General features: G+C 50.2%; 1 protein-coding gene across 9 annotated transcripts in view; it reads left to right on the top strand.

The window, feature by feature from the left end:
• The window catches only part of ITPR1 (inositol 1,4,5-trisphosphate receptor type 1), a 299,982-nt gene that overhangs the window by 239,332 nt on the left and 48,407 nt on the right, over positions 1-12,243 (top strand). For all 9 annotated transcript variants that reach the window (XM_031470776.2, XM_031470775.2, XM_064496296.1 and 6 more), the window contains 5 exons: positions 743-853; positions 3,081-3,176; positions 5,558-5,680; positions 6,707-6,811; positions 9,672-9,864. In XM_031470776.2, the coding sequence (XP_031326636.1) occupies positions 743-853; positions 3,081-3,176; positions 5,558-5,680; positions 6,707-6,811; positions 9,672-9,864 (628 nt within the window). The remainder of the gene's footprint in view (positions 1-742; positions 854-3,080; positions 3,177-5,557; positions 5,681-6,706; positions 6,812-9,671; positions 9,865-12,243) is intronic.

The following is a 12,243-nucleotide window of genomic DNA, read 5'->3' as shown; positions in this document are numbered from 1 at the left end:
AGCTTACAAGAGGGACAACTCGCTGTGTATTAACAACCTGACCTTAGTTGCCCACGAATATGACACTAGCAATTTGTTAGATCCACTTTTCCTCTCCTGGTTTCCAGGCAAGACAGATGGCGTAGTCTGAGTTAAAGTAAAGAGGAACAAAAAAATTGACAGCAGGTTTGTGGGGAAAGGCTTTATCTGACATCTAAGCGAGTTTCCTTATAACCTCAAGTTAGCTTTTCTGCCAAGTAGAGGTCTGTGGAAAGGAGCAGACTGGAGTGGCTTCTGCTGCACATGGGGATCTTACCTGGGGGAAGGTGATTGATTCTGATATCGTGTGAATTAAACAGGAAACTTGCTTTCCAAGCTTAAGCTTTAAGCCAGAGTATGCAATACGAAAACCAAGTGATGTAGAGAGAATGGAACACACCTTTAAAGGGGAAAAAGGCATTTAGAACCCAGAATCAGTCACACACTGTATTTTCCCTTAAGAACAAAAGCCCACTGCACTATTTGGATTAGACACAACCAATTTATCAGTTACAGTGCATGGGGACTTTCCTACTGTTTACTGTTAATTCTGAAACTAGAGATTTTCATCTGTCTTTTATTTTTACCACTTTCTCACGGAAAATTTGCAGCTCTCCCCTAGAGACATTGCTGGGAGCGGCAAGCCTTGTGTTGAAATAGCAGCTTAGCATGCTGGCCTTTGACGTCTGATTTATGACCAGTGTCCGTGTGTCTCTTTTCTCAGAACTGCATAGCCACCCATGAATCCAATGGCATTGACATCATCACAGCCCTGATCCTTAATGACATCAACCCTCTGGGGAAGAAGAGGATGGACCTTGTGCTGGAACTGAAGGCAAGTAGGAATTGAAAGCAAAAGACAGTAGTAGCCTTCGGAAGGAGTCACTTTTGTGTGTTGCCTCCACACGTGACACGGTCAGTGTTGTGCAACTAAATATAAAAGACTGTTCTTTGAAACTAAATGAATGAGACACATAGCAAGTTCTGACTAAAATGCAGAACTTCGGTGTTTCCCTTCCCACCCTTAGGACAGGCTACCAGCTCTTCAATCTCAGGTCACAGGAATGAGAGCTCATCACTCAAACTTCAGACGCGAGTTTGAACAGCAATCCAAGAACTCAGAGCCTTGATTCCGAAAGCCACAGCCAGAGAAACAATGGGAACTCCACTCCCTCTGTGGTCTCTGACTTTACTCCCATTGAGGAAAAAGGGCCGGGTTGAAGAATAGTAGCAGTAAACCTATCTAGGACCAAAAAAAATTGTATTTGTACCTTATCAGGGAACATCTTTTTTCTGTTCTGTTGTTGATTTAGCAGAAGGGAGGTTTCTAAACGTTGGGTTAAAATAGGGAAGGTTACACTGGCCAGTATCGTGCCTCCAGGCTTCTGATGAGTTTCTTTGCATCGTGTACAATCAGTGGATGACAGATGACTAATGTAGAAACACCGTCGACCTGCTGACTCTCTCGAGTACCAAAATAGTTTTATGGGGTGAAAGCAGTGACTTCAAGGTGCTTAAGCTGCTGGGTTTACAGGCCGGCCTCTTGTCTATTTGAGAAGCTGGTAAACCACCCCCAATGTTGACTTCTCGAGCATACTAAAATAAATGATTTAAAAAATAAAAATAAACAAACAAAAGACCCTCCCTCTTACTGAGGGGTTCCAAAGATTCTCTAAGGGTCCACAGATTCAATTCTGAGAATTGAACTGGGAGCCCATCCTGGTACCTAAAGTGTATTTTGAAACGTGTGAGCTTCCCTGAGCGCATTTCCTTCCTCGCTGTTCACATGTCGGGGCACGATGAGATCTGCCCTGCATCTTAGCCCAGATGCAGCACTGAGTCCTTTATCCCTGTTGCGGAAGACCCTGGAACTACAGGGTTCAGCCAAAAAGTCGATCTGTATTTATGGCATCTCTGATGTCGTAGGAAAGGAAGGTCATTAGGGAAGGTGATACCACGGAAACCCACAGGAACGGCACATTTGTTTCTGTTTTTATTTTTGTGTGTCAAACTGAGAGTCCAAACTCATAGTTGGTTGGGGTGCATGGTTTAAATGGAATTTTTTAATTTTTTTTGTTGCTATTTTTAACTCCTCTTTTAACAAATCATGTTGTAGAAGCAACCCAAAGATCATTTAAGCTCCTGTCCCTGGCTCCCATTTATCAGAATGTGTATGCTGAGAGCCTGAAAGAAACTGAGAATTTCTTGCACTCCTGGTCAGCATTTCAGTGGCTTTTTCACCTAATCCAGTAGGTTATTACAGAAATTTCTGCCTTGTGAAAAGCCACCATTTGATAGCACAGCCACACAACTGAACTGCTGTGATCTGTGCTTGAGGAGGAAAAAACACCCTTCTCACCCAAAAGAATAAGTGTGGAGTCTCAGACACAAAGAAGCATGCAGATGGCCATAGGTCTGGGACCTAAAGTGATCTCAAGCTAAGAAGGGCAGGGTGTGGGCCCATGAAAACTTTGAAAGTGATGAGAAAGCATGGTTTGGCAAGGACACCGTCCTCCCTTGGGTCACTTTTGTTAACTGGTGTCGGCTGTATTCTCATAATAATATGAGGGGTTAGGAGAGCTGATAGCACTATTTCAAGACAGGGGGGAATTAGCCTCATTGCCTGCCTTCTCTGGCCTGCAAGACTGAATAATGGTGTTTATAATCACCCCCCCCCCGCCCCCTGAAAGGCGTCATGGGTCTAAACAGCAGGTGATTCCTGACCACTGTCGTCATGAGGGTCACAGCAGACCCATAAGCACCCACATTTCAATGTCCAGTTTCCACCAGGACACGGTACCAAGTAACATTACGGAGCAACTATGCCCAAATAGGTGCCTCTTTGACCCTCTTTGATCAGATTCTGCAGAAGGATCTTGGGGGTCTGAGTGGCACGGGCTCTGTAGGGTGTGGCTGGTTTGGGACACCCATGACCCTCCTGTGGGGCAGACTGTCTGTCTGTTTAGCCGGGATGCAGCCCTCGGTGAGCAGGGCCGGTGACTCAGAGCAGCCGCCCCCAGCAGCGCCTCTCCATTTCCCCCTCCCTTTGTGTCTCCAATCAGAACAACGCTTCGAAGCTGCTCCTGGCCATCATGGAGAGCAGGCACGACAGCGAAAACGCCGAGCGGATACTCTACAACATGCGGCCGAAGGAGCTGGTGAGCGGGGTGGCGGGCCCCTGGCCGCGGCACCAAGCGCAGGCGGCCGGCTTCCTTGAGCTTCCTTAACGATGCCGACAATCAGAAGCGTAAAGAGAACGTCTGATCGCGGCCCCTGATTGGGGTAGAGAAGTCAGCCCTGCGTTGAATAAGTGTCCTCTGCCCTCGGCGTGGCCGCACCTGGAAGCCTGGCTCGCCCGTTTCCCTCCCGGGGGGCAGTGGGGACGAGGTCTGGGAGCCCGTGACTGGCACGCACATCCCTCGCTCCGCCCCTTTTCTGGGTCACCCTGGCACGCACGGGAACTCCCTGAGCCACAAGCAGTGATAACGTCACCCAGGCCAGAGGGCTGCTGCGTAGACTGGCCAGGAGGATCCCACGGCACCCTTAGCCCGGTGCCCGCAGTGACCCGCCCGAGTGCAGTGCCGCCTCTTCTCACTGCCCACTCGCGGCTCTGTTTGCCGTGTCTTTGTCCAGGACTCAAGAATTCACGTCTCTTCTTGCTACCGATAGTCTGGGCAGCAGAAGAGTGTTTTGGGGGTGCCGATGTTTTAGGGTTTTTTTTTTTTAAAGAAAACACAATCCTGTTTAATTTCTTCGGGGTGTAGTTCACAATTGCCAGTGACTTCCAGGCAGGGAGTCAGGGCTGCGAACCGTGAGATAGGAGCTATCAGAGACGGTGAACCGAGCTGAGGACCGAGCTCTGTTTGGACTCTTTCCCACGTAAATAAACCTTAACTGACAGACCTAAATGAGGGCACTAAAACTTTCCTGCCGCCTGGCGATCCGGGTGCACTCAAGGCCAGGCTCAAGCCCCTTTATGTGCTCCTTTAAATAAAGTTAGCAGCCAGCCAGTGCTTTGATCTCCCAGGTCAGGAGTGAGTTCTCAGCCTGGGATGGAAAGTCCTCTCTGAGTTTACGTAACAGCTTATGTAACTGCGGCTGGGGGACTGGGGAGCCCAGGATCAGTTGCACTTGAGGGGGCACGGAATGACTTTGCAGAGACCCCACTCCTGTTCCCAGGAGCACACTCCAGGCTTGGGTGAGGGAAACAGCAGCACCCAGGGCTCTGGGTGCCACCGGCCCCCAGGTCGCCCCCTTGTGGTTGAATAGTATCATTCCCAGCTCATGGGGAGGAGTCTAAGGCTTCTTGGACCAAACTCGGTTCTGAGAACCCACGTAGCAGAGATGTTCTTGTGTCCGGAACATGTGTGTACATATGTGTGTACATGTAACGTGTGTATTCTGGCCCCCACGTCTGTTCAGTCTGGTATTAGAAAACAAACTCAGCAAGGGTCTTGCCTTCAAAATTATTTCCAGGGCCTGACCTGGTGTGAGTACAGAAGCGTGTGGCCCTCTGCATGCTTGATCCGGGATAATGAGAAATAATTCAGGGTAATGGCCTCGTGGCAGTGCAGGAAGCAGAAACGCCTTCTGAATCATCGAAGAAAATAATTAATTTTTAGTACAACTTAGGGGTTGAAGGCACTGTGTTCTTATTCTTGGAATGATTAAATCTTGAATGGTATGTTTGTTTGATAAATACTGGCCGGGCCCTGCTTTGTCCGGGACGTTGTGCTGGGCATCATGGAGGGACTGAGAAATGGGCAGAGCCGCCCTGCTCCAGGGAGCAGAGATAGTGGGAGCAGGACGGCGGGCGCAGGAATGCTGAAGGAAACGTGCTCTCAGCATGAGACGGTGAGGTCAAAGCTCAGGTCAGCAGCCGTGTGAACGGAGGAACACCCTTTTACCTCCCCAAGTCTGCTTCCTCATCCATAATCAGTGGGAGTCTTTGACACCTCATAAAATGTTTTTGAGCCTCAAATATTCTGAAAGAATGACAAAATACTGAACACGGAGCTTGGCACAATGTTGGTCGACGTCACTGGTTATTGGTACTCTTTATGTAGAGTAGGCTGTTGGGGGACAGGAGAAAATCTGGAGTCAGAAAATAGTTTCACCAGCTCTTCTTAAAGGCTGATGGCTTTCTAAAGTGGCAAGGTAGCAGGTGGGAAAAGTCGGCGGGACCAAGTAGAGGGAGAGAAGTCTGGCTTCTGTCCTTCTTTTTATCATATTGTTGTTCGTGGGCACTTTACTAGCCATCGTCCCCTTCTAACATGGAAGGACATGAGCATCCAGGCAGTGTCTCTTGGTCTAAGGGGGAGCACCTGGGTTTCACTCCTCATGTCGGTGCATGTTCACTGGCAGCAACTGCCTGTGATCGTGTTGAGAAGGATTCTAAGGCTGTGTGCACTCCTGGTAGGAACGTGAACTGAGCGGCGTCTGCCGCGAAGGGGAGGCACATAGTGTCTGTGTTGTTGTTGCCAGTCCCGTGTGGGTCTTCCTTGAAACGGGAGCTTTGTTCTCTTGGCCCTTCTTGCAGGTGGAAGTGATCAAGAAAGCCTACATGCAGGGCGAAGTGGAGTTTGAGGATGGAGAGAACGGTGAGGATGGAGCCGCCTCCCCCAGGAACGTGGGGCACAACATCTACATCTTGGCGCACCAGGTACGACCTCTGCCCCGGGCGCCCTGCCAGGCGCGCAGTGCCAGAAGTCCACGCTGGGTGTGCCCTAGACTTGGTTTTCCTTTGAGGTTTTAACCAGGGGTGGTTTGGGCTTACGGGCACTACTGGCCGCCTGACCCAGTGTCCTGAGATCTCAGGCATTCCGTTTTTCCATGCCGGTGGGGTCATGTCCTTGGAAACCCCCACATCTGTTAAAAGCGTTCACACTGAGCAGTGACGCTTGCAGTTTATGATTGTGCCTCAAGACAGTTGAAAGCAGGCTTAGTCTGTTCGTAAATATTGAGGAGTCTATCTTAACAATCTAAAGAAATAAACCTCAGCTGCCTGGCCTATCGCACTTGGAAATCTTTGGGAACTTGTCGTGATGACTTCTTTTTGTTTGCCTTTTGAGCGATGTAGTAATACTTCTTACCCTGGCACCAAAATGCCCTGTTTCATAACTCTCTTCCCAAGTGGCTGGGCTTTTGAAGACACTTCCTCTTTCTAGGGGTTGACGTGCCTTGAGCGGGCTGTGTGTGTGGGCAGTGGTGACTGCTGCAGGCTGGTGCTTCCTGTCCCGGGCACCCCGCTTAGGTAGAGGTGTGAGATGTAAGCCATAATGGTACCAGGCCGGACGGTGGCGGTCCCTGGAGGCAGACTAGAAAACTGTCTCCTGCCCTTGATCTCGTCTGTTCCTGACATGGAGCCACTGAGCAGTCTCGGGACATTCCAAACAGAGGCTCTGTGAGGCTGAACAGAAAACCCCACCCCCGTCCCGCCGGGCTAAAGACATCGGGGGAAGGTGGGACCTCTCGTGAGCAGGCATTGTCCATGCTGCTCTGCCAAGTGCCCAGAATCGCATCTGTGCAGCGCGCACCTTGATGGAAAGCAGTGGGCTCCTGCCCCGCCCGCCACCTCTGGCTTGGCCTTGGTTATTCTGCGTCTTTTATACCCAGACTGGGAAAGGGGCTTGTATGTTCCTGTTGCAAAGAGACATCGACTCCCCTGTTCTCTGTACTTGTGTTCTAGCTGGCTCGGCATAACAAGGAACTTCAGACCATGCTGAAGCCTGGTGGCCAGGTGGATGGAGACGAAGCTCTGGAGTTTTATGCCAAGCACACGGCCCAGATAGAGGTAAAAGCAGAGTAGACACCGGGCTTGGGCGTGTGGCACCCCAGGCTAGGGCTGGGCTGGGCTGGGCTGGCCTTCAGTCATTCATCTCAGCTATAAAGATGCGGCGAGACAGTCTTGAGGCCTACTTAAAGCCTCGTAAGGAGGCAGACACAGAGCAGGTCCACACGAGAAGATGCGGCCAGGCCACGAGGGCAAGCAGAGGTGTTGTGAGGACGTCCAGCAGGGGGCCTGCCAGGGACTGCGGTGGTCAGGTCTGAACAGAGAGACCTCAGCACAGACCTTAAGGAAAACAGGAATGAACGGTCAGAGCCCGGAGGGAGGAACTTTGGGAGACAGGGAGTCATGGCAGGCTGAGGCCCCGGGGGGAGGCGAGGGTGGGGATCTGGAATTGAGTGAGCTTAAGGGAGAGCAGCACACAGTCAGAAAGGCAGTAGGCAGCCCCCGAGCCTGCAGCATCCTGTCAGCCATCTGCGTCCCAAGTCTGGACTTGACCCTGGCAACACTGTCTAGAGTTTTACACAGACAAGCGATAGGACCAGATCTGCATTTGCAGGACACACACACAACAGACCGCCCTCATCTTCTGGGAACCTGGTGGGATCGTTTCCGTCTTGCAGATGGGAAATCTCCGAAGTAGGACTCAGGGAGGTTGTGTTGCTTGTCCAGTTATCAATGGCGGGGCTGCAATTTCCATCCAGGTCAGGGGAACCCAGAGCCCATGGGTACTTTTTATGTGACATATGTTGTCTCCTAGGGGCCGGGAGAACACAGACTTAGGTCTGCAGGCTCTGGGCAGTGAGGGATGGTATATCCTGTTTGGCTAATGAGGAAACGTACAAATTCACGATCGGGGTCAGAACAGAGATACTGAAGAACTCACAGACCCCTGTGGGCCCCATGAGATGTTCCGGCTGGAGACTTCTAAGAGTATATCCTTGCTCGATGTCTCGGGTCTTTGGGCTGTCCTAATGAAAATGCATCATTTCACTGATTATATTTGACCATAACAGTGTGTGTGAACACATATTCCTGATTTATTGTGAATGACTAGAAGGGCCATGGTCAGTGGTGACGGAAGGGCCAGCTGTCCTCTGGAGCGCTTGGAAGACAAGTTTCAGGGGTTCCCGGTGTGGAACGCCAGGGGAGAAGGAGCCTTGGTTCCCAGGGCGGCAGACTGAAGCAGGAGGCTGAGACACGTGAGCGAGGTCACCCAGCCCGTTAGAGGTCGGAGATTCTGGATTCTGATTTCCAATTGGAAGTTTACTGAAAAAGAGGCATGGGTCCATCTTCAAGGATGGAGAGAAGGGGCCAGGCATGGTGTCCCAAAATCCTGTTCCTTGCAGCCTGTAGCTTCCAGTTTCCCAGGGAATGACCTGTGCGGAGCCAGAGAGCGCTGTCGCTCCCTGGGGCTCCTGCAGACCCTGGTGCCTTCACTCTGGTGACTTGGGCTGGGCAGCCCTGGAGTCTGGTCATTAGTTCTTGGCAGGAGGCCTCCTGTCTTCTCCATTGCCTCCTGAGCCCAGCCACACTTCTCAGATCCCATTCCTTCCATGTCAGGAGGGACTGATCCAAAGCCCACGTGACTGTGAAGCAGGCCTCCTCTTGACAGCAGAAGGCTACAGGGTTGGTCCCTAAGCCTGTGTGTGCACCAGCGTTACCAACCCCAGCTCCACGGTTCCAGTTAAATGAGGTTGGCTTATGAACCATAGTTGGTATGATAAGGAAGCTTCCGTAACCTGAGCTCCACCTTGATTTGGAAACCACTGGTCCAGAGTCTCCCAGAATTTATGGAGGCAGAGCTGTGGGAACCTGTCTGACCTCTAAGAGAGTTTCCCATTACTTGACCTGAGTCACCTCTCTGGCTGCATTGGGAACAGTGTTGAGAGAATGTGGCCCAGGTCTTCTAGTAGAGGGCATTACCCTGGGCCTCCCCTGGCTTCTCTAGGCTCTGGGGAGGAAGACTAGAGAGAGGCCAAGCCCCTCCCCTACTGCAGCCTGGACCCCTTTTGAAATCTGTCCCCCCAGGACTGTGACTCAGTGCAGTGTCCTAAAATTTGAATGATCTCAACCAGACTCCTCTTTCTGGGGATTGAGGCAGTCTAGGAAGGGCACGGAGGAAACCTGTGAGGTGTCCACCCCGGGGCCCAGAAAAGCTCATTTAAAGAACAGTGAGTGCTGTCGCTACAGCATCCAGCGGGCGATGGGTTCGTGCATCGTATGTGTCTGATGCTACGACAAGTCAGAAATAGGAGGTCGTTGCAACCAAATAAACCACAGATCTCCTTTTAAAGTTCCTATCAAGTAAAAATAACCCAGTTTTGAGCTCTGAGACAGGGTGTTAGGTGAGATTTGTACCACAGCCTAGCGCTGCCCTGTCCCGTAGGATAGCCACTAGCCACTTTTTGCTGTTTACATCCAAATGAAATACTCGGTTCCTCACTTGTACTAGCCGCACGTGCCCAGACTCAGTGGCCACAGGTGACCAGTGACTCTCCGTTTGGATGAGGCAGGCACACAGATAGAGAACCATTCCCTCATTACAGAAAGTTCTGTTGGACAGCCCAGAGCCTCTTCTGAATATGTACACAAAACACACTTTAAGTTGTTCCAGATAAAACATAGTCACAGTACAATGAATGGGTCTAAAGTTAGAGAAATAATCTTTCAGACTTAGCAAAACTGTGTTCTGTGGAGCTGTAAGAGACACAGCCCATTCTGGGGATTAGATAATCAGAGAAGACCTCAGTGCAGACCTGTTACTAGCCCTGGTCTTGAACACTGAGCCCATGGCTGCTGCAGAGAGCCTGAGTAAAGGGTTTTTGAAGATAACTATTTAACCTCATCCATGTCTTCACCCTAGATTGTCAGATTAGACCGAACCATGGAGCAGATCGTGTTCCCCGTGCCCAGTATATGTGAATTCCTAACCAAGGAGTCAAAACTCCGAATATACTACACTACCGAGAGGGACGAGCAAGGCAGCAAGATCAACGACTTCTTCCTGCGGTCCGAGGACCTCTTCAACGAGATGAACTGGCAGAAGAAGCTGAGAGGTGGGTCTGCGACGCCTCCACGATGCTCCAGAGAGACATGGTTCTGGGGTTGCAAGAACCTGGGCTGGATGATGGGTGCGAGGACCTCCGAGTAGGAGCAGAGCTGGGGCAGTAGGGTTCTTGTCCCCTCTGAGCACCAGGAAGACCTGGGCACCTTCAAGGATGAACCTGAAAATGGGCTCCAGCCTCAGGCATCTGAAGGCTCCCTTCCAGCAGCCTTTGACCTGATCTGATTGGAGAGCCCCAGGGACGGCTCAGAATGCCTTTTTTGGTTATCTTGATGTAGAAAATAAAAGGAATGAAGAGCAGGCAGGCCTGGAACTCACAGGATGATGCACTTGAGCAGGAAATTCAGCCCCCTTGAGTGCTCGTTTACGAGCACACCTGCTCGGAAGACGCCAGTCTCCCCCTTTTTATAGGGTAGCTCAGATTTTAGACTGGTGTCATTTTATAGGCAGTGGAATCATTTGCCACATACGATGTGCTGTTGCTCACCAGTGAGTCCCCTTGCGAAGCCCAGCCAGGCAGGTCGAAATGACTCGTCTAAAACACTTTTATAGGGCTGTCCCGGAGGGCTTCTCCGCTCCTGGTTTTCATGAGGGTTTTAATGTGATCCTTCAGTGCCGACCGTATGCTCGGCACCAACTGTTGTGACCAGCTTAGGAAGGATGGTGCTTTGTTCCTGTCTGCTGGTCAGGAGACAGGGTTTTAACTGGAAGCCCTGGATTCCAGCTACAGTGGTGCTGACTGGGCTCTTGCGGCAGGGCGGGGCCGCGGGAGGGGACGCTGGGTTGGAGGTCAGTTTCTGGGAGCTTTTGTCCTCTGGTTCCCGCACCAGCCTGAGCCGGAGCAGACCAGCCTCCTTTACTGCCTGTTGCTCCCACTTCATTGCTCCCTCCCTGCACACCTAGATTCGGTCAGGTTCGTGGTGGAGGGGGTTGTGCAAGCAGGTTGGCCAGCAGGTGCTGTTCTTGCCCCTCCCCCACTCCATCCTCTCTCATCTCTAAGGGGCACCTCATCGCCCAGCACTTTAAACATTAAAAAATGTTTTGCTGAAGCAACCCATTCCTCACTCAGCCCCATGCTTGGTGTCTGGCAGACACTGTCCGCCTCTAGCACACTTGTCTTCCTTGGTATGGACCTCAGAAGACGTAGCAGGCAGGTTTCCCCACTATCAGTGTCCTTGGAGCCCACTGTGGACTCCCACCTGAGCTCCTCCAGCCCAGGCGTCATGAGTAATGTTGAACATCTACACAGCACCATGCTTGTGCAGTAAGAAAAAAGGTACCAAAAAAGGTAGACACAGACCCCCATCCATTGTGTACTCTTGTATTTTCAGCCATTATGTTGAATAGAAGAGAACTTACTTCCTCTTATTTGTTGATTTTGATCTTCACTGAGATAGCCCATGATTCCAGCTTGAAGGGATAATCCTAAATTCATGTCTCCAAGCCTCCATAGTAATGAAAACTGTGATTTCACCCTTACCAGTGTATGAGTCTACTGAGTCCTAAGACTGGTCAAATCTATTCTTTTTCTCAGACTTGTGTTCTCATGTATATATGAGATATATTTGATAAATAAAATAGGTTCTTCAAGGGGCTTACGAATTGACAGAAAGCTTTTCACCTTCGGTTCTGAGGTGAGATACCTTGTCATCCCTCTTTCTGAGCTGTTGTCTTCAGTCTGGTGTAGTTAAGATCTCAGCCCCAAGAGGTAGGGGATCTGAGTTCCATTCTGCTTCTGCCCCTCCCTGCCGCTGGCTCTGTGGCCCCTTACAGATGACTTAGCCTCTCCTAGGCCCTCACCTATGAAGTGGGGAATTATGACAGCCTGATCGATCGATTGGTTGACTGCAGAATGGTCATCTCATCGTTCCAAGGTTGACGTTGCCTTGTGGCTAATACTTTCTCTTATTTGACCTGTCTCTGTTTCAAAATCAGTTTTTGTTTCAGAGAAACTTAAACACAGCTATAGTTGTCAACTGAAAGATTTTAATTGGCTTCAAAGCTTTCTGCTGGTAAGAGAAAAATTGAAAGTACTAACTGAATTAAACATGATTTGCATATTTAGAGAGGGGAGAAATGTACCCATTAGAAGTATAATTAAAATGAAACACATTTTCCCCTCTAAGTAGTCTCTTTCTCTTCTAATACAATTGCAGAAAAGATTTCTCTGGTTTATGCATGAAGGTGTGTTATTTCCTGCAAGTCTTGCAGAGAATCATCTATGCTTTAGTGAATCTGTAGCTTGGGCTCAGATACGCACTGAGGTCTGTCGGAGATTCACGCTGCTTAATATTTGCTTCTGCGAGTGTTAAGATATTCAGCTCCTATGCTCTCCAGAAGACCTCTTCCTTGCTCTATGCACACCTTATAC

Source organism: Camelus dromedarius, chromosome 17 (assembly GCF_036321535.1).
Source record: "Camelus dromedarius isolate mCamDro1 chromosome 17, mCamDro1.pat, whole genome shotgun sequence".
In the NCBI taxonomy this organism is placed as follows: Eukaryota; Metazoa; Chordata; class Mammalia; order Artiodactyla; family Camelidae; genus Camelus; species Camelus dromedarius.
This window is presented reverse-complemented; position numbering and strand designations above follow the sequence as displayed.